This window comes from Protopterus annectens, chromosome 7.part0, assembly GCF_019279795.1.
Source record: "Protopterus annectens isolate FY-2018-M chromosome 7.part0, PAN1.0, whole genome shotgun sequence".
Classification (NCBI taxonomy): Eukaryota; Metazoa; Chordata; order Ceratodontiformes; family Protopteridae; genus Protopterus; species Protopterus annectens.
In genome coordinates this window covers 484,034,908-484,056,545 of record NC_056739.1, presented here as the reverse complement: position 1 = coordinate 484,056,545, position 21,638 = coordinate 484,034,908, and the positions used below count along the sequence as shown (strand labels likewise).

General features: G+C 36.4%; 1 protein-coding gene across 1 annotated transcript in view; it reads left to right on the top strand.

Annotated features, from left to right (window-relative positions):
- The window catches only part of LOC122806552 (very-long-chain 3-oxoacyl-CoA reductase-like), a 389,647-nt gene that overhangs the window by 152,193 nt on the left and 215,816 nt on the right, over window positions 1–21,638 (top strand). Inside the window, exon 5 of the mRNA XM_044077079.1 lies at window positions 15,563–15,630. Coding sequence (XP_043933014.1) covers window positions 15,563–15,630 — 68 coding nt within the window. The remainder of the gene's footprint in view (window positions 1–15,562; window positions 15,631–21,638) is intronic.

Below are 21,638 nucleotides of genomic sequence, written 5' to 3'. Positions count from 1 at the left end.
AAAGGAGCTGTCCCAGGACCGATCTCTGAGGGGCTCCACTTGTGACTGGCCTCTTTGTAGAGGTCGACTTCCCAATTCTAACTTCCTGGGTCCTGTCTGTGAGCCAGCTGGCTATCCACTGGGTGACATAAGGATTTGTACCTAACCTCTTGATTTTTTCAGCAATGCCCGAGTGAGGTATTGTGTCAAATGCCTTGGCCAGGTCAAGGTAGGCAGTGTGAACCATTTTACCCTCATTCATTGCTTTGGCAACCTTCTCAAATAAGACCAAGTTGAATAGACATGACCTGCCATTGATGAAACCAAATTGGGTTGGGCCCAGTGTCTGAAGATTTCCTATGTCATTATTGATCATTCTATGATCATTTTTTCAATGGCTTTGCATATGAGACTAGTGAGACTTATGGGTTTGTAGTTTACATGGTCTGCAGATGCCCCACCTTTATCCAGAGGGATGACTGTTGATGTTCTCCGTTCATGAGGCATGATGCCTAGTCGAAGGCTACAGTTAAATAAGCAACAATGGAGATGCCTGTATGAAAAAACAACAAAATAACAACCAGAACGTACAGAAAGCAAAGAACTATAAAAAAAATTGCAAAACACTGTCAGCTGATCATGCAACATGTTTTATTGTAAAAAATGGAAACATTAAGCTCTTTCATCCTTGTAAAGTAAAAAGGACTTCTTCAGAGTAAAAAAAGTACCACCAAACAACTCAGATTTAAACTTACACAGCAATTAACTCTGCTGATTAGGACTTAAAGAACCATAGTCTACAAAATACATAAAAACAGGAAAAATAAAAGAATATAAAAGTTTATAAAAGTTTAAAGGTTACATTTAAACAACAATTCCAGAGGCCTGATAGATCCTGTTGCTGGCTATTTAGAAGGCATTCTGGGATATTCCCTGGGCCCATTGATGCAGTGTTCTTGGCCTTAGAGATAACATTAAGGACCTGTTCCTAGTGATAGCAGGGGAGTTATATTTGATGGTATTTCCTGATGGAAAGTTGAGGGGGAGAGAAGGGTAAAGTTGGAGGTGAATTTGTCGCCCAGTAGATTTGCTATATCTTCTGCCTCAGTATAGGTGGCACCATTAACAATGAGCTCTACACACAATTGTATATTGCCTTTGAGGTTGCGGACATAGCTAAAGAATGCTTTGTGGTTGTCCTTGGCATGGGAGACCAAATTTGCCTCAAATTTGGCTTTGGTAGACTTTATTTGTCCTCTGAGGTATTTGGTTAGTTTGATAAGAGTGCTTTTATCCTGCTGGGTGATGCACCTTCTAATTTTTGCAATGATTTTCTTCCTCCTGTTATACAGCCTATTGATGCTGTGATTCCACCAGGGTGGCTTATTTTTTGAGTTAGTTCTGAACTTCTTCCTGGTGGGTACAGCTGCCTGTATGCAACTATTAACATGCTTGTGTAGGATTTCTATGAACTGTTTCATGTAGGCAGCAGTGTTCTCAGGGTTTATGGGGGCTTGAAATTTTGCCATGTTATCACTTCATAATGGGAAGTTAGCCTTAGAACAGTTCCTGAATTTTCCAGGGTTAGCTGTGGTTCCAGGATTTATTTTTACTTCAAAAGAGACCATCTTGTGGTCTGACCTTACAAGAGAAGACATTACACTAGGGTGTGTGCAGCACTCTCCCATATTAGTGAGAACCATATCCAGTATGGTTGCACTCCTGGTTGGTGTATTGACAATCTGGTCCAGGGAGTTTGTATTTACAAAATCCATGAATCACTGTGCGTGTACGTTTAGTTTTGTATATGATTCCCAGTTAATAATGGAGTAATTAAAGTTGCCCATAAATATGGTACTAGGTTGGATGGTGAGAGTTCCCATTAAGTTTAAATACATGTTATGGGTTTCCTGGGTCATAGATGGGAACCGATAGCTTTCAAAGAATTAGTATGAGATTTTTACCTATGGTGATTTGAACATGGAGAAGCTCAAGTGCATTTCCTATTTGACTTGCCTTGAAGTATATTTATTTTTGATGTAAATTGAGAAACCTCCACCTTTATTCCCTGTCTGTGTATTAGCTGATCTAAATGCTTAGAAGGCATTATAATCTTGCACTGCCAGTGTGGTCTCTGTGGCTTTAAACCATGTCTCAGTGACCGCATAGATCTCTATGGTGAGGAGAGCTTCAATGCAGTGGAGTTTTTTGTTTAGACTCCTAGCATTGAGCAGTAACACCTTTAGATGTTCTTGGTTTTGATTTGCTATGTCTGAAGTACTTTCAGGTTGGCATTAACTAAAAAAGGCAATATGGAGTATATTCAAAAGTATGATACCAGAAAGTAAGCCAATTATTAAAGTTAGGCATCTTTTGTGTATATTGTGGCATCATCATTGGAAAAGGTAAAATGCTGCTCACTGCTATGTTCATGCCAGCCTGGGACATATTCTGACAGCTCCATGATGTTGCTCTTCATAATAGTCTAGGGAGGTATGTCTGAGGTCATTTACACCCACATGGCCTATGACCAAGTCATACTAGTACTTGTGATCCAATGACTGGAGTGCATGCATAATGTAGCAGATCCTGGCCCCTGATAAGCAACTGACCATGTTTCTTACTTACTTTGCCTGGTGGGAGAGACATCAGTGTATTTCACAATGGAATCCCCAATGACCAGAATGTTGGACTGTGTGGTGGTTTGACTTATGGGCTTAGACGTAGAGGCTCCATGAGATGTGGCTGTATGTGTTGATGTGGGTGTTGTTTTGAATGAGTACATTCAGGCATTCAGGGCTGCTGAAGGTATTACGTGTACTTTGTCTAAGAGATTTTTGGAGTTTAGGAAGGTTACATTTCAGTGCCACAACATATGCGGGTCTATGTGTCTATTTTGAATTGTGTATAATGGTGTGTGTGTACTACTGACAACCTGATTGACATTAGGAATGGTTTTATGTGAGAGCTTTGCCTCCACTGACATTATGTAACTACATCTCTCACACACCATATCAGTTTGAGAATTCACTGGTTTTCAATAAACATGATGCAATTTCTACATTGTCTAAGGAAGCCCATATCCACCAAGCTGGTAACAGAGATGGTAGGAAAGTTCATATCCATGGTAACAGACACTTTTTTATTGGTTAAATGGTTGGAGCGAGAAAGTAATGTCAGGAGTATCTAGCTTGCAACTATGGGGGCAGTGCTTGTCACTGCAAACTAGTTGTCCTATGTGCAGCTAGGTATTGCTGTAATTTCAAAGGTGCTTTTACAGGAAAAATGTCAACTCATGGTGTCTGCATCTATACAGGGCACTGCCAAACAGTTGAGGGGAAACTAATAAGTAGGTGCTGATGATTTATGGATGAAGTATTCAGGCAGTTATTCTGAAGTTAGATTAGATAACAGCAAATCAAGCAGTACTTACTAAAAAGAAAGAATTAGCTTGCCAAGAATGATGAAAAGAGGGGATTCACTTGAATGCCTTTTGTCTGGCTACTACTAGTTTCACCACAGCTTCATGCGGCTGGGATACAATGCTCATTTGCTTCTTGTCTCACCAGAAGCAAAACAGTAGCACCAATCCCAAGATTTAGATATTCTGTCCTTATATCATATGATATACACTCACATATACATAGAAATGCATGTAGGTATATGACATTATTTGAGATCAGTGTTTTACGTTCTGAAGGTTATCAGTTCTAAAAGACTAAAATTTATAACACCCCACATCCTCTGTTCATTATACATACTAACTCCATGATCAACCTTCAATAGAGAAAGGGAAAATCTAATTCCCTGCTCTACCATGATCTCCCACAACCAGCATTTTTCAATATTCAAACATTTTGATGTAAAGTGCCTGTAGCAAATGAGTTTGACCAGTTAATTGTATAAAGTTAACTGAAACCTAAATGTTGACAAAAAACATTGACTGCCTAGTATACATGCAATGAGACATAACCTCAGAGCATGCAACACCAAAAAATGTTTTTGCAAGGGAGGGCAAGCCACCCTGCACCCCTACGTCTCCTGTTAAATATATACCAACTCTGAGATCTTACATTTCTGAGGAAGGGCCATACTCCCCAGCCCTAGTGATACAAGTTTCACACCAAAGTTGTTAAGCTTTCCTATCGATCACATTAAGCAGGTAGGAAAGCTGATGGCTTTTTTGTAAGTTGATAAATTTAGCCAGGCCCCATATGTACAATATTATATATTTAGATGTTTGTCCGCATGTGTGTGCATGTGCACGTATGTTGTATGCGTGTGTGTGTATGTGTGCAAATAAATAAATAAATAAATATATATATATATATATATATATATATATATATATATATATATATACATATATATATATATATACAATTAAAACAGATATTAATATAACACACTCAATAAAGCAAACTTCCAGTACCACACATAGCAAATATGAGAAGAAACACAAGTTCTTCTGAATGAGTGTTTATTTATTCATTTATTTATCTGACATTTGTTGACCGGGATAGTTCGACTGAGCAGAAGGCTGTTTTCAGTGGAGGCCTGGGCAGAAAAGCTCCATAGTAAGACAAAAAAAGTATTATAAAATAAGTTGAAGAAAACATTTAGTATACAATAAGACAGTTTAACATTATATCTAAAGTGCTACCATATACATTAAGGAATGAGTACCAAAAATAATGTACAAATTCCATGAGAATAGTAGAATCAGGCAAATAAATAAGTAAATTTATAACAGTAGAAGTAAAGATAACATGCCACTAGGCAGAGAGATGTCAAAGATATAAGTGGGATTTAGTACATGCAGTGCAACATTATTAGTTGGTGTTTATAAGTTCATGTTAATAGTAGGGAAGGGAGTATAATAGAGGGGTTAAAGAAAGAGTAAAGGATGACTTCAGGAAGGCGGATTACAATTACATCGTTCTAGCCTAAAGTGCTAAAATTCATGAAAATGCCATTTTAAATAGTTGCTCAGCTCATATGTATAAATTTCTGGTATTTTTCACAGAAAAAGGGAAGATAAGTGTTTCTGTACATATATTATGCATAGATTTATACAATCTTCACTTCTAATATTTGCTATCAAAATACATAATATTGTGAGGGCTTCCAGAATGGCTGCACATTGATCAACAGATTAACTTCAGCTTTCCCAATGTGAAAAAAGAAACTGAGAAATGACAGCCAGTAATAGTCAGCTTGAGTGAAATGTAGTTACTGGCTGGTAAGGACACTGCCTGAATGTCTGCAAAGAAGAAATTTATATAATCTGAAATAAAATCAGTCAGAAAAGGTGAAGAGAAACACTACCTGTGAAGAATCCTGTAGCTGTACAGCAAAACACAGTTCAAGCTCCAGCTATAGTAGAAGAGATGGCTTCCAGTAACTTAGAGAAAAAATAAGTCAAATGTGCTCAGAGACGATCAAAATAAATGAAACATTGAAGGAGTATATATACTCAAGTAAGAAAAGTCTGCAAAAATAGAAGCAGCTTTAAGCAGCTATTCAGATGAGCTGATAAAACTGCAAAAATCAGAGTTCAGAAAGAAGAGAAGGCTTGCTGAGTATGAGACTGCTTAAGAAGAGCTGTGTCAATACATAATAGCGTTAGAGAATAGAGCATGCAGAGAAAACATGAGATTTTCTGCTGTACTAGAGAAACTGGAAAAAGCAGACTGTATTACTTTTATGAAAGTAGAAATAAGTAACTGGACTGGTATTCCACAGCAGGATTTGTTAAAGGACACATTGTGTCTGTGCTCCAAACTTGGCCATGAGAAAGCAACCAAGACCTGACTTAGTAAAGATGCAATCATTCCAGTAGAAAGAGTTGATCCTGACAAATCTGTGGCAGAAGGGCAAAGTATTAAAAATTGGTGACAGTAGAGTGTTTATGGAAAATGATTACTCATTGTACAGCAGGCAGAAGAGAAGCAAATTTATCATAGCAATTAAAAAATGTTGAGAGGCAGTTGTGAGATTTAAATTGCTGTATCCAAGTGTCTTCAGAATATTTTTTCCTGGAGCATCAAAGTCATTTTTTTGATGCAGAAAAGGCTGGGGGGAATACAAAAGTTTGTCCAACAAGGGCTAAGCCATCAGACTGAAGAAGACTCTGCTTCTCATTCCTCTGGTGGTAAGGCTCATATAGAAAGACTTTGTTAGTCTGAATCCCTTTCCAGTGTTCCAAAATAAAATGCTTGAGAGGCAGAAAAAAACATAGATGTTGACTATAAGATTTGGGATTAATTTAACCTGAATGGGAGTCTATGGTTGGGAGATGAAGATGAACAAGAAGATCAACAGCACTGAAATTAGTGAATAAATGTGAGACTATAAAGCATCTGTCACATTTGTGAAATATGGCTTTACAAGAAAAGGTGCCTTTGAAACACTGGATTTTTGTGGGGGGGGGTGAGATTGACAGGTGTATGCCCCACTTCATGCCATTAATGTTTGGAAGGACACTAAAAAGAAAAAAAAAGAGGGTCAAAGAGGGAAAAGGTAACTGTAAGTAAAACATTTTTGTTCTTAACAGTATTTGTATAAAACATTTTATGATATAAAGTGTATGTGATATACTAAAGTATTTTTAGTGATTGTTGCTTGTGACATAGATACTAAAGTAAACATGCTTTTTTGTCTTCCTTTTTCTGTTTTGAAAATATTGGCATTAAAGTGTAAAAAAAGAGAAGAAAGGCAGGACAAAAGCAAGTTTAAATCAATATTTTGTAATCTTGGGTTGTTGGGGGGATGGGGTATAAAAGTGCACCGTTATATATAGAATTAAATTTTTTTCTTTCACTTTTGCATAGGTAAATATCTGGATTAATGCCCTTGGCTGACACTAATGACATTTTTTTGTGAATACAAGTGTGTTTTGAAAAATGAGAGACCACAATGTAATAAATAGTTTTCTTTAAGCAAATAAATGTTCCATGCCAACTGAGAAATCTGGAGATGAAGGCAGCTCTATATTCTAATCTTATGTTTCTGTGGAAACAAACTGACTAAAGGTCAAGGCAAGAAAATCATGAGGTCTGGACATTGTTTACAGAGAGAAATGGATAATTAAAAGGTACAAGGGCAAGCACTTCAATAAAAAAGTTTGAAATTATTGGAAGTGAATAAGAGATGGGAGCTTTTCTGGTAACTAAGTACTTTAATTCATTTACTAGAACCGTGTATAATTTAGTTTTATTTAAAGATAGCCAGTGCACTTTTTCTTAAGGCTAAAAGTTAATGTTTTCCTTAAACATTCAACTTGTTCCATCTGGGATGGGAATAAAGATAAGACAAGAACAGACATCAATTAGTGTAAACAAGAGCACAGGCTGTAACATATATTTCAGCATGGATAACCTTAATTTTAGGTTAGGTTTTGTTAATGTATGCAGCTATCATTTTGGGACAGTTGTACCTATCAGGAGAGTTAAACTTCATTTTAAGAGTTACATAGTTTGGGTGTTTGTTTTAAGTTAATAGGCTCTGGGGTGTGCTGTTTTTTTTTCTTTTTTTTTTTTTTTTGAGGGTTTTCATTGAAACAAAAAGTCTTGTAAAATGTGACATAGATTCAAATAAAGATGACAAGAAGCAACTGTATAAAACATCAACCTGCAAAACATAACTGGGTGCATATAACAAAAAAGCTGGAAAAAGTAATTTAAAAAGCTGTCATTGTAACAGGTGGGAGTAATAACTTCTTATCATAATGACTACACTAAACATATTTCGGAATGTGAATGGCCTGACAGGTATAGACAAAAAGGAAAGTGTATTGAATTATATTAAGATGTACAGATTGCAAATAACAATGCAACAGAAGATGTACTTGGAAAGAAACGATCATGTGAGATTGATAAAAAAAGTATTTCAGGAGGGATATTCAGCAGAGTATCAGGGACAAAGGAATAGGGGATTACTTACAATAACTGCTAAAAAAACTCCAATAGTGATGAAAGAGAAAAAATATAGCAATGGTAGATTTCTGGTAAGGCGTTACTGGCATGGGAGGAGGATTACACTGGCTTATATTTATATTCCACCTAAAACTGCTTCAATGAAGCTTAAAAAAATTTTGGGAGAAATTATCAGCATTCAGCAAGTAATATTACTTATAGGTGGGGACTGAAACTGGATTGCAGCAGTGAGGATGTATCTAGGGGACCTATTAAGGAAAATATAACAGAGGATAGATTTCTGAAGTAATTTATGAAAATATGTGGTATGGAAAACATGAATTCAGTAGTAGAAATGCATAGAGAATGTACATATTATTCCCCCAGTGTACAATAACTAGGCTAGACTAGACATAAATTGTATTTCACAAGAACAAGTGCATTTAACTGAAAGCTTCGACACATGTCCAATAACTATTTCAGATCATGCACTAGTAGCAACTAAGATAAAAATGCAGGGTAATAAAGCATAAATGAGACCCTGGTGCTTCCCCATGTTCCTGTTAAAAAGAGAGAAATTTAAGAAATGAGTAGTGGAAATTATTCCAGAGTTATTAAGGAAGATAGAAGTTTCTTTAGAAGTTATAGATAGTGAGTGGGATAAAATAAAAGTGGAGTTTAAAAATAGGATAGAAATAGAAAAAGAGATATGTTAAAGAAGTAACAAAAATTATTTGGAGGAGTTGATAAAGTATTGCAGAATAAGGGGGATCTCACAGAACAAGAACAGGTACAAACGCAGAGTGCTAAACAGAAATGAAGGGAGTATGTGAATAATATGCGTGACTTTATAAAGATTGCAGTTAAGCATTTTTTTTTTGATAGCAGAGCACAAAAACTTTTAGCACAACAGCTTAGTCAACAGAAAGTATAAAAGGTTGTCGCAGGCAAAAATTAAAGTGGGAGGGTTTCTCTCTGATAAGTTGTGTTTGAACAGAGGAACCAGGCAGGGGTGTCCCCTTTTCCCTTTATTTGCATTACATTTTAAGCCACTGGCAAAGAAAATAAGGAACCCAGAAATTTAAGGATATAATTGGTTTAATAATTGAGAAAAGTTGGGTTTATTTGCAGATGATATTATTTTGTACCTGATAAAACCAGAAAAGGATATTTCAGTGTTGTGGAACATTTTGAGACAGTTTTAATTATTTTTGGGGGTATAAAATGAATGAAGACATAGCAAAGACTATAGCTGTAAACTATGTACCCATGGATCTACTTGAAATTGTCAAATTATCATATTGTCATCTCCTATAACGTCAAGACCGTAACATCGCATTTACAAAACATTGCAAGTTGAAAACATTGACTGCCGTAATGTTGTAAATGGTAGGTTTTTAATGGTGTAGTGTGTGAATGCTGTGGTATCACTTTAAGACGTGTTGTGGTGAAAAAACATGACAGACCTTATTTTTAACACTGTTGGAGAGTTTTCAGGTTGTATAGTGAAACTTTATAGTAAAACAGTAAGTAAGTTTTTATTGTTGAAGCTTAGCTTTATCTTCGTAAATGAAGTCGTGTTGCTGGTTTTGAAGTGCCAAAGTGAGAGGAAATATGTATCTTGTAAATATTTAGGTGTCTTGTGGACTGAATGTTGTGTATTTGTGAACATATTTGGGCATTTTGTTTAATTTTATCACACCCCTGCAGAGATGTTAAATAAAGTTTGTGTTTACCTTTAGTGTTTGATTAGGAGGAAGTAGTGTCTACTTTATGTATTGGAAAATGTGATCCTTTGGGCTTCGCTGTTTTAACTTTTTTGATGTTTTGGGCTTCAGTGTTTTGGCTTTTCTTTGTTTTGGTGTTGCAATGATTTGGTCTCGATGATTTGTGGTTCAATGATTTGGCAGTTCAGTGGTATGAAGTAGATCCGGATCCACACATGAATTGGTTCAGCAATATCTATACTTATGGGAATGTGATAAAATTAAATATTTAGGAGTATGGGTTAAAAAGGATTCTGTTATGGCAGCTAAGGATAAGTGGGAAGAGCCTAAACTAAAGGTACTATAAAAAATGAGAAACTTGAAACTCTTGCTTATGCATATGGATAGCAAGATACAAGCAGTGAATATGTTTTTAGTTATTTTAGTTTTATATACAGGTCAGGCATATTTTTATCACCAGAGAAGATGTTCTGGACAGTAATTAATAAAGAGATGAAGGATTTTATATGTGAAGGAAAGAGGCCAAAGGTCAATTGGGATAAGTTTATCCTTCTAACAGAACAAGGTGGTTTAGGATTACCTGATCTGAAGAGATATTTTACACAGTTAAGGCTTATATAAATAACACCAGCAGAAAGCTATAATTCAAAGAAGAAAGAGATTATGACGATGAAGCAGGGGTGGATTCAAGAAATGAGGATTGAGTGGTATTTTGGATGCAGATCCCTAAGGAGAATGACAGCCATACAGAATATTATATTTATAAAGTAGCAGAAAAGTATTTTAAAAACTAAGCCAACCCAAGAATGGAGAAAGGAGATTCTGCTGGTAGGGATGACTGCAATTAGGGGCACAGAGATTATCCAAGAGGGGGTTGGAATTTACTGGAGAAAACTGGCAAAGGAACCATGGTACTGGGAGCAAATAACTAAATAGAGAAAGGTTAGAGTAGGAAGAGGCCAAGAAGACATTTGGAATGCCTGCTAGAGACTGCCTTCCCTTTCAGGGACTGAAGAAAGGGATAGGGGAAAACTACATGAAAGACCTGCTCTGGTAATGTTTTTAGCTGATTCTTGAACATAAGTTGCTGTTAAAAAAAAGGGTAACTAGTAGGTTCTATAAAATGTTGCATGAGAAGTCTAGGAATCAATCAGAGAAGGTTACAAAAGATTGGGAAGTGAGATTGGATAAGCAATTCAGAAAAACAATGGGAGGACATATGTATGGCTCCCAAATATGCAACAAAGTCTAGAAGATTTAGGATTTTTGCTTGGAAGTGTTTGCATTAGTATTTTGTACCTCAAGCAGACTTCAAAGAATTTTTCCTCAGGTAGATGGCAAATGGAGGCGTGATGGAGAAGAAAGAGGTAACTGGGAACATATGTTTTGGGAGTGTAATGGGTCAATAGACATTTAAAAATTCCTTAGAGAGTACTCTGTTAGAAATATTTGATGAGCAAATAGGTGTAATTAAGGAAATTATTATTTATTTTTTTTTTTTGTGAGCTGGGCTACATGATCTGAATTGTCTAGACAAAGTAGGGCTTGTTAAGTTTAGTTCTGGTGGCTGCCTAAAAAGCAATTACTAGAAAATGGAAATCAATGTCTAAACCAACTGTATTTTATGAGATAAAATAACTGGTCTGGAAGTGAGATCTTTAGAAAAGGGTAGGAGCAAATTACATAGAAAAAATTGAAATCGTGGGAACAATTCAATTCAGAATAATGGAGAAGGAGTGAGGTTTAAGGAAAGGCATTAATTGATCAGTTTATGTAATGCTGGATTGATGATAATTATATAAAACATTACATGTGATGTATAATGCTTGCAACTGTGAACATGCTAACGTGGATTGTTTCCTATTATATAAAGACATGTTTGCCTATGTCTTCAGTGGTAATTCAAAAAAAGGTGTTAAAAATAAAACATAATATTGTCTTTATATTCAGTTTTTCAGAGAGGCCTTTCTTTCAACTTATGCAGGTTTATGGTGTATGATATTTAAGGATATTCTACAAGGATAGGTACAAACAAGTCTGTTAAAAAGCAACTCTGCAGATTAATGTATGCATCAGTCATGCAATTTTTCTCAAGTGACAGTAAATTACAGTGAATAATGTTTTTGAGAAGAGCGAATATTGAACATTGCTCTATTCCTTTAAACTTTTTTTTGTAGGGGGGACATTCTGATATGGGGGCAAGCTCCCTATTCCCTCTAATGTGTAGGGGCAAACCCCCCATAACCCATAAGTTATACATACCAACTCCAGGATCTACATATCTCCGAGAAAAGGGAATATTCTGAAAAATGGAACTCTCTGATTTATAAGTCTGGATTTTCTGTGATCCAGTCTCCAGATTATAGAATTCAGTCATGGGGGACCTGATATTTCAAAAGGTGTCATTATTTTAGTTCTGGGTAAAATCATCAGAGACAATATAACACTGCTGAGTGCATAGTTGAAATGCACTAACAGTAAAAGCGATTTCGTTAAAGAAACAATTAAGTGAAAGTGCTCAAAGTAGAACCATGAACACAATTATAAATGCAACTACTAGTGAGGCACATATCTCCACAAAAAGGCACAATACTTGTATATCCCTAACTCCGAGACTCGCACACAGACAGTAGTCAAACCCTAAACCTACAGACATGTCCAAATACTATACTTATGCAATGAATAAAGGTTTCTTTCTTTTAATGTAACATTTGCTCAAACCAAATTAAAACTAAAAATTGTCTGAATGAAATGACCTTTGTGAACATTGTACTTCATCAGATATCTTGATACCAGATAATTTAATGGAAAAAAAGTTCTCAGAAGAATAAAAAAAATAGAGAGAGGCCTGCTTTTTATTCAATTACGAAAAGAAGAAAAATACTAGCACATTCTGCCACGTCATTTTTACCAGTAATGATATGGCCTACATATACCCAAATATGGATACGGATTACTATTACTGTTATTATTATTATTAGCAAAAATTCTAATTTGTCACTGTCAAATTGCCCGAAGAAGCAAAATGCAAAATAGTTTGGGTCAGCTAAATATTAGCAAGATATTTTATTTGCAGTTCTCTGGACTAGATATAAATGAAAGTATCACATTATTTGCAGTTCTATGGATTAAAACTTCAGTGAAAATATTACACACTGCTAACCATAATTTTAGTTACATAGCAGCATCTTGTGGTTCTGAATTTATTCTATTTCTAAATTAATTATATGAATAGTTTGATTTTAAAATATTTTGAATATTTTTTATAATATTAATTGGGCTGAATGGTAAACATGGTATTTTTAGCAATCAGATCGATAACATGAAGTTTTTCTACAGAGAATTGAAATAATTTATAGGTATATTGACATTAATGCATAAAGTTATATGTAAGCACTCAAAACTTTTTTTTTATTTTAATTGTAGACTCTATTTGGCTAGGTTAGTTATGATCCACCATGATCAACTGTGTGGTAATAACCTATAAATCCATATCACTAGGCAATTTTCTTTTTTCTTTTAATTTTTTTGTCAACAGTAAAGCCTCTGATATTATAAAAACTAATAAATATATTAAAAGACAGAACCCTGATGGAGTACAGGGATACAACTTTGACTATGAACCAGATAAGCTAAGTCTGATAAGTGTTACTGGCAGCTGCTGAAGCTGAAATTGGGGAGAAAAAGAATGGCAAGGCTTAGTGCGTTTGCCTTTCTTCATGGAAGATAATGAGCATATGCTTGGATGTGTAGTCTCTGTACAGAATTCCTGGTATAGACCTGGATTGGTATAGGGCTGCTTGATTTCAAGGAGGGCCAGCGTCAACTGATCACATCATGTGGAAACTTGGCAGTGGATTGCAAAACACCCTATTGTACATTCACCTCACAGATGCCAACAGGCATGCCCAGGGTAGAGACTTGGCAGATCATAAGTAAAAAGACAAATGGTATTCTTAGGGGATGATGACAACTCTTGGTCCTCCTCCCCTTGAAATGAATGAACTGTAGGGCCTCTTCCCAGGGAGAATGAATGGGCTAACACAGTGACCTATCAATTTAATTTACAAATCTAATTTTAGAGGATACACCAAAAATTTTATAAAAGAGTATGTTTGACAAAGTAAAGTTAAGAGTGCAGATAAGGATAAAATTATTAAGACTCCTTCAATAGATATTAATTTCAGTTATGTGGCTTAAAACACCAATAGATGAAATAAGTATTAAGAAAGTGATTAAAGATAATTGAAAGATTTTTAATGTATTTCCTGAAACGTTAACCAAAATAGGTGAAGAACTTCAGTTTGTAAGGTTAAGGGACAGGACCTTAAAAGATCATTTTCAAAGTAGGTTGAATAATTTAATGGGCCCGAATAGCATTAAGTTCAAAGGGATGATCAAGTGTTTTAATTGCAGTTGTAAATATTTAAACAGTGGTACATAATCAGTTTTGGTTAAATAAAGAGAAGTCAAGATACCTGGATTTTTTATGTGTAATTCTACCTGAGACCTTACAACATGTAATTTCTATATAGCTTTTTATGTAGGTAGAACTACTAGGGAGTTACATTTCAGAATTTATGAACAAATGTATGCAACTGAAATGAAAGATAGAAAGAATGGTTTGCCTATATATTCAGCTTTGTGTAGTAAGCAAAATAGTTACAAGTCTGTGGTTATAGATTATGTGAATAACTATGACAGAAACCAATAAGACTGATTAGAATACATTTGGCAAGCCAGATTAAAAGCAAGCAAGTTTCCTGGCATTAATGACCATGTGAATTTTAAAATCTTCCTTAAAAGGAAGAAGTTAAAGCACTGAATTGTGTGGGTTATGTGGAATCTATCATGTGGGAGCTTTAAAGCTTGTTGTTTTAATGTTTAACTTCAGTCTGATTAAGTTTCACTACAGAGAAAATAATGCTTACAAAGTTAAAGATTGTTCATAGGTTCATAGGTTCATAGGTTCATACTAGGCTATCTGCTCGAGGGCATTTATAAGCCTAGCCCATAGTTTTGTGGCTTACGCCACCCCTTAGTTTGGAGAAACTATGCCCATTATTTAGCTGTGCCTCTGTCGAGCAGTGACACTGAGGTAACCCCTGGGGTGTATCTGCGATCTCCCATCCATTGGTCAAGATTCCTCTTGAACAAGGCCAGCGAGGTGCTCTGCCTCACATAAACCGGGATTTTGTTCCACAGCATAGGGAGTCTTTGGGTGATGAATCTATCCCTCCAGCACGTCCTATTAATAACCGTGTCGAGGTTTAAGTCACCCGCCCTTGTGGCTCTGAGGGATCTAGATTTTTTGAGATGAAGCATATTCATCAAATCTGGGTTTGACATGGCCTTGTATGTCAGGCATAGGTCACCTCTGAGCAAGCGGTACGCAACTGAATATAACTGGAGTTCTTTCAGTCGTGCAGCATAAGACAGATTTTTGAGACCCTTTATCCTTTTGGTGAGGAACTTTTGTGGCCTCTCCAGCTGCTGCAAGTGTCGGGTCAGATACATTCCGAATGGGGCATTGTACTCGATCATTGGTCTGATGAGTGATGAGTATAGGGAGACTATGACTTCCCTTGATCTAGATGTGAATCCCTTCATGATAAGGTGGGCAATGTAGAAGGTCTTATATTATACAATTGTTTTTTGCTATCAAAGGATAAGTTATCACACTTCATCCAAACTGCATTTTGTATATAAACGTATACTAATACATAAGGGACTATGTTATACAGTTAGTCAGTAATCCTTTTACTGAAGGGAAAGCATCTGCTTTGCTATGCTTTCACTGACATGATTAGGTGTTTTCCAGTTTCATTTGTCTCACTGGCCTTTGGCTGCCTTTCAGTTCTGCTCAATTTCACTAGGAAATTTTCATTAATAAACGATCATTTTTGCTGATGGACTGCTCTTCTCTTTTTTCTACTACAGTGAACAATGTAGGAATGACCTTTACTGAAGTACCATCTTACTTCCTGGATGCTACAGAACTTGAGAAGGTAACTCAAAACAGTACATTCTGATGACAAGTAAGGGCCACTTGGCCATTTGCCTCACAGTTTTCCTGTCCATTCGTGAATATTGAGTTCTAGTACTGTGTTTTGACTGTATTACGTGTGTGTGTGTGTGTGTGTGTGTGTGTGTGTGTGTGTGTGTGTGTGTGTGTGTGCGTGCGTGCATGCACGCACACGCGCACGCATGTGTGTGTAAACATACCACAAAATAAAATATTTGTAACATTAGTTACGTGATTAAATATTCATTAAATATTTAGGGTATTGTAACTATGAAGAAGAAACTTCTGTGTGTTGATGGTGCTTTAATTATTCATATAATATAATATGATGGGCTAAACATGTCTCATTATATGAGTGAAGAAGACTCCATATCAAATACCCTACATTTGAAATAATTTACATACTCAAAAAAGAATATTCCATGCATGCACACCACAACCACTATGATTCTGTGTAACAAGTGACTATCTTTATTCATTAAGACTGATGTTTCACAGGTTCATAGGTTGATATTAGGTATAGATCAGTAAAGCCCTTTTAAACCTAGCCATGGCAATCCCACGGATACACTCAAATAGTTATTCCCCTTGTCCATAAGAGGTGGAGGAGGCTAGGCCAGGGAGAAAATGCAGTTCCAGTCGTCCAAGTTAGATGTTTTCTACCTACTTTTAACTCCCCCACAGCTGACCACAAGTTGGACCAAGCATCTCTGCATCATCCATCAGGTATACCTGACCTGTCTGTCTTTCCATAGACTATTTCCAACCATGTTCAGGGCCAGTGAGGAGACCAGAGCCATGTCACACTGCTAGTAAGGCAATATTCCCCCCCCCCCCCAAAGGCCTAACCATCTACATTCTCTGTCTCTGTTACACACACACAGACAAAATACATCCATTGTCCAAGGAATTAGAATGCAATTTGCATTGCAACATATTGTGCACACCTCTGTGTGCAACCCAGCCAATCCCAACCATCTTTGTAGAAAACAACCCCACTTTCCACCAGGGGTCAATTGAGTAGATTTTCCATGTATATGCTCCCTCTCTATTCCCCTGCCCTCATGATATGTAAGTTGACATAAGCCACTTAACCCCCACCTCCTGCCCTTCTCCTCCAGCTCTAAAGCAACTAATTGTAATTGGTCATCTGAGTAACAGTGAAGGATTTATCCCTGTGTAACTCAGAGCTACATATTCATTCAATTAATTTAGATTTGAAGATAGTGAGGAACATGCTTTCCTTTACAGAAAGTAAGAGTTTGTTCCAGAGGTCAGGAATTCTTTTGGAGAGATATTGATTGCACTAGCAAGTCTTATTTATTTAGTAATATGGATGTAGGTCCCTTAATCTTGTATTAAAGTTACTACCAGATTTATAGATATGCAGTAGATCAATCAGGACAGGGTCATTTACGGCTTTGTATGATGGGCATATATCACCCCATGTGATTCTGTACAAGGCAGAGCAAATAGACTGGGCTTTGCAAAGCTCTGGATAATTTAAGGAGCTCATATCTGAGATTTTTTGTCAGTGAGAAATTGCTGAGATTTTTCACGTCGGGTTAAGTGTTTAAATTGGCACATTCCGAATGTGGCATTGTATCCCAGCAACTCCCTGATGAGGGACAAGTGCTGCTGAATGACAACCTATTTTGACCAAGAGAAGATACTTTTAGTAATCAGCTGGGTGAGATAGAAGGCCTTTCCTGTTGACAGAGGACATGTGGTGGTGAAAAATGAATTCATTATTCATGAAGGTACTCGAGTCTGCCATGATAGTGTCTCTTTTAAGGGGATGTTATAATTTATATGGTAGTTGTGTTTGAGAGTACCTGTTTCCCAAATGTTCACTGTTACATTTTTTGGCACTCAACTGTAGATTGTGATCTTAACGCCACGAGTGTGTCTGTGATAGGCCCTCTTGGTGTATCTCAGTGTCTTTATGGGATTTGATGATAGCTCCAAGCATCCATGAACCATGTCAGCCAGGGGACTTCAGTATCAGATTTCACATCACAAAAATAGATCCCAAACAAAAATAGTCTCAAAATAGAGCCCTGGGGCATACCACTGACGATAGGGCTCTTAGAGCATAGTGTGCCATTAATTCTAATAAAGTGGTATCTAACAATGAAACAGATGGCAGTCTAACATGTTATATACGAATTTATATTGAGTTTGACCAGGATGTTGATGATGTCATAGCAGAAGATAGTTTTAAAAGCCTTAGCTAAAATAAGGTAAGATGTGAGCCCAGAGTGAATCACATGCAGTGCTTCAGTGACTAAGTGAGCAATCTACATTTTTACAAATAATATGTTTTTCCTATAAATGTTAATATAAATGTAAATGTTCAACTTTGCTTGTACTGCTGACTTGTGACTGCTGCTGGGTCAGCTTACGCTGAGATGTTAACTAAAACCATATTGAACAATGGTCACTGTAGATTGTGAACCTCATTACTTTGGGTAAACTGGGGCACCTTACTTACAGAGTTAATTATTTCAAAGTAAGCAGTGCACTACATATGCTCAGTCGCTAAAGCAGTGTTTTAGAGTCTTTATAGATGGCCAAAGCCGCATATTTTTTACCATAGTATGAGACCTTGCTGGATAGTTCACACTGTGCAATGCATAGGACTTGTTTTATTTTATTATGAAATTTAAAACTCACATTTTTAAAAATGTAGTTCTTCTTCTATTTCTTGTAGGTCAAAGTTAGTCCCTTGCAGAATTACAATGCAAGTTCCATTTGGTCAAAAAAAGGTTTCAAATTGGCATGTACAAAGTAATTAAGTACATTTATCTATCTATATCTGTATTTATATTTAGATATAGATATAGCTAGATGTAGATTAGTTCAGGTAATTTAAATCAACATCTATTTTTTTCGACACACTACGGTTGACAAAACAGATGGTTAATAGTTAGGCAAGATCGACAGTCCCTAGAGTTGGGGAATATGCCCTTTCCCTGGCAGTTGTGCAATCTCTAAGTTAGAATAAATAAATAATTAGCAGGCAATGTGGGGAGTGCCAGGGAGCTTGCACTCCTGAAAAATACTGTTTTTGAACTTGCATAGTCTGCGGAATAACTTCAGACCATGTGCGGAAGCATGTCGATGTTTGTCAACGTAATTTGGGGATTGCTACATTTCCGCATATGAGGAATGTACCACATAGTGAGTGTATTCAGTGGAATGGTCCTTAAGGCATTTGAGGTTATCATAAAAACTAGCCATTGAACAATTATTTATTTATTTATTTTATTTATTTTACATTTGTTAACCGGGAAAGTCCGACCAGATACAGGTCTATTTTCAGTGGAGGCCCAGGGAGAAAAGCACCAAATGTACAAAAACAAGTGTAAATACAATGAAATTATTACAGTGAGTTATCATAAAACTGAGATTCGTTTAACGATATGTACACACAGGTACATGTTTTTCTCACATACACACAGCAAAGGTTGGAAGCAAGTAGGTGAAAAAGAAATAGTTAAAGATTTCATCTGAAAAAGGAAAACACATATTAAAGGTGCGGAATGATTGCCTATTTCCATTGCTATTAGCAGCAGTCACTGATGAGGCTCCCACCCCACTTCACATTTAGAATACTTATATAGTGCATACAAATACTTTACAAAGTTACATGCAGTTGACTTCAAGGAAATTGTTCTACACATATTAGTAAGAAAGTAAAAAAGAACTGTTTTACATTTGGTTTAACTTTTTTCCTTACAGTTGCTTCTTCACTTCCTTTATTATCTTTCTAAATAGTAATGAAAGAATATATCATTATACTTTACAGTCCACACCCAGTTTAAGATACTCCACAAACTTCCAGTATTTCCCTCCTTCCCTCTACTTCTTGTAAAAGCACACTTCTCATGTTTCAGTTGCATCTTATAGAAATATTCATTTACAGTTTGCCTATTTCGTAATTTCAGACTCTTACTTTTCCTCTTCATCTTCTAAAATCACCCCATCACTGGCCTCTGATTCAAATGCAGTTCATTCCTTGTTTTTCTCATTAGCCTTTGCATTGTTTTCTGTTTCTCAATCATTTTTCTTTGAAACACTGGAAAAGGTTTTACTGGCAAGTTCTGTCTATGGGCTGTCCAATTGTCAGAGGAATGAGAAGCAGAATCCCTTTCAACTTGCTGGCTCATATTGTTGGATGAACTTTTTTATTTCATCCTTCACTTGTTCTATATCCAATAGTGTCTTTGCTCCTTCTGAAAAAAATTGATTCTGAAAACAGCTATATACAGCAACTTGAATCTCATCCCTGCCTCTCATCATCCTCTGATTGCTTCTCTTCTACTTGGTTTACAGTGAATAACCATTTTCCAGGAACATTCTGGTGTCTTCATTTGATAATGCGTTACCATTCTGCCACATTTTTGTCAAGAGCACCTCCTGCTGCTTGAAGCATAGCTGACTCAATCAGAGCCCAGTGCCAGGAAAATGAACCAGTGAAAAGCAAAAAAAAAAACAAAACAAAAAAAAACACTTTACTATACCCAACCACCCCAGCTCTTGTACTGAAGAGCAAGAAAAAAAGGACATTCCTTCTACTGGCATACCAATCAGGTGGACAATTTCTCTCCCTCCTGCCTAGCCATTAAGGTCCTGTTTCTGTGCCCTGCCCCTCCTCCAATTTATTTAAAAAAAAAGAACAAAAAGTCTTTGTGTTTTAAACTGTAGCAAACTGCTTGCTACAAATGTAGCAAACAGTTTGTTACAGTTTATACCCTGCCAGCACAGAGCGCTACAGTTCTCAACTTTTAATTAAAAAAAAGTTATTTTGTTTTTACTTTTTATCTGTAGCAAACTGCTTGCTAGAATGTAGCAAGCAGTTGCTACAGTTTAGAGCACACGTGGAATGCTACAGTAGGTTTGAGTGCAAAGGCTGGTATTGCATCACAGAGATCAGGATCAGCTTATTACGGGTTCCTATTACATTGTCGAAACTATAAAGCTTCGAAATCTACAAGATCTAACTTGTATGTTCAAAGTTTTATAATTTTGAACAATGAAAAAATAATAAAAAGCAACAAACAGAAAGTAACTCTTGTTACCCCTGCACCCCCCACACCCCCCACTCTTTAAATATACCAACTACAGGATCGCACTACAGTGTGGTAAAGGGAAATATTTCCTTTCTGCACTGTATTGTGATCTCAGAGTTGGTATATTTAAAGAGCAGGGGACAAGACTTTATTTCTTTTCTTTCTTTTTTTTTTTTTTTTTACTTACTTGAAGTTCTGAAACTTCGAACATAAGGTTTCGACCTTATGGCGTTCAGAGTTTCAGAACTTCGATAATGTAATAGGAACCTGCTTATTACACCCCCCAATACTTTGTGCTTGGGAAAGTTGCCCCTCTCACCACACCCTAGCTATGCTACTGCCTTCTGCTGATATAACTGCATCTTTACCACTACAGTTAGCTTCTTTCTCATAGCCATATTTGGAGTATGGACACAATCTGTGCTTTCTTGTAACAGATCCTGTGGTTGAATACCAGTCCAGTTGCTTAATTGTACTATCATAAAATTAATGCATTCAGGAGACAATGAGAAAAGTGGAGAAAGGATGAAGGGAGAAATGGAGGTTGGAAGACAGGTTGAATATTAAATGCACTGAAAAGGCAGTCCATATAAGCTGGCCATCTCCTTCTGCTGTCAGACAAATGTAATATAATTCAATAAGTTATGATGGGGTCTGGCTTGTATAAGATTTTTACTGACACCATGTATAGTAGTGCCAAAGATTATAGCTAAGTGGCTTAATCTCATTAAACATTGGCATAGAATCAAAAACATGGGTCTGTGTAGTCTCAGAGAAAAAAATCCACCTGGTACTCAAGAATCAAATTAAATAAATGTCTGTAACAAACTTGTTTGTTAAATCCAGCAACTGTTTAGTGCTTTCATCCCAAAGTGTCGGAACTTCATCAGAACACATTCATCATATAGCCATCTGC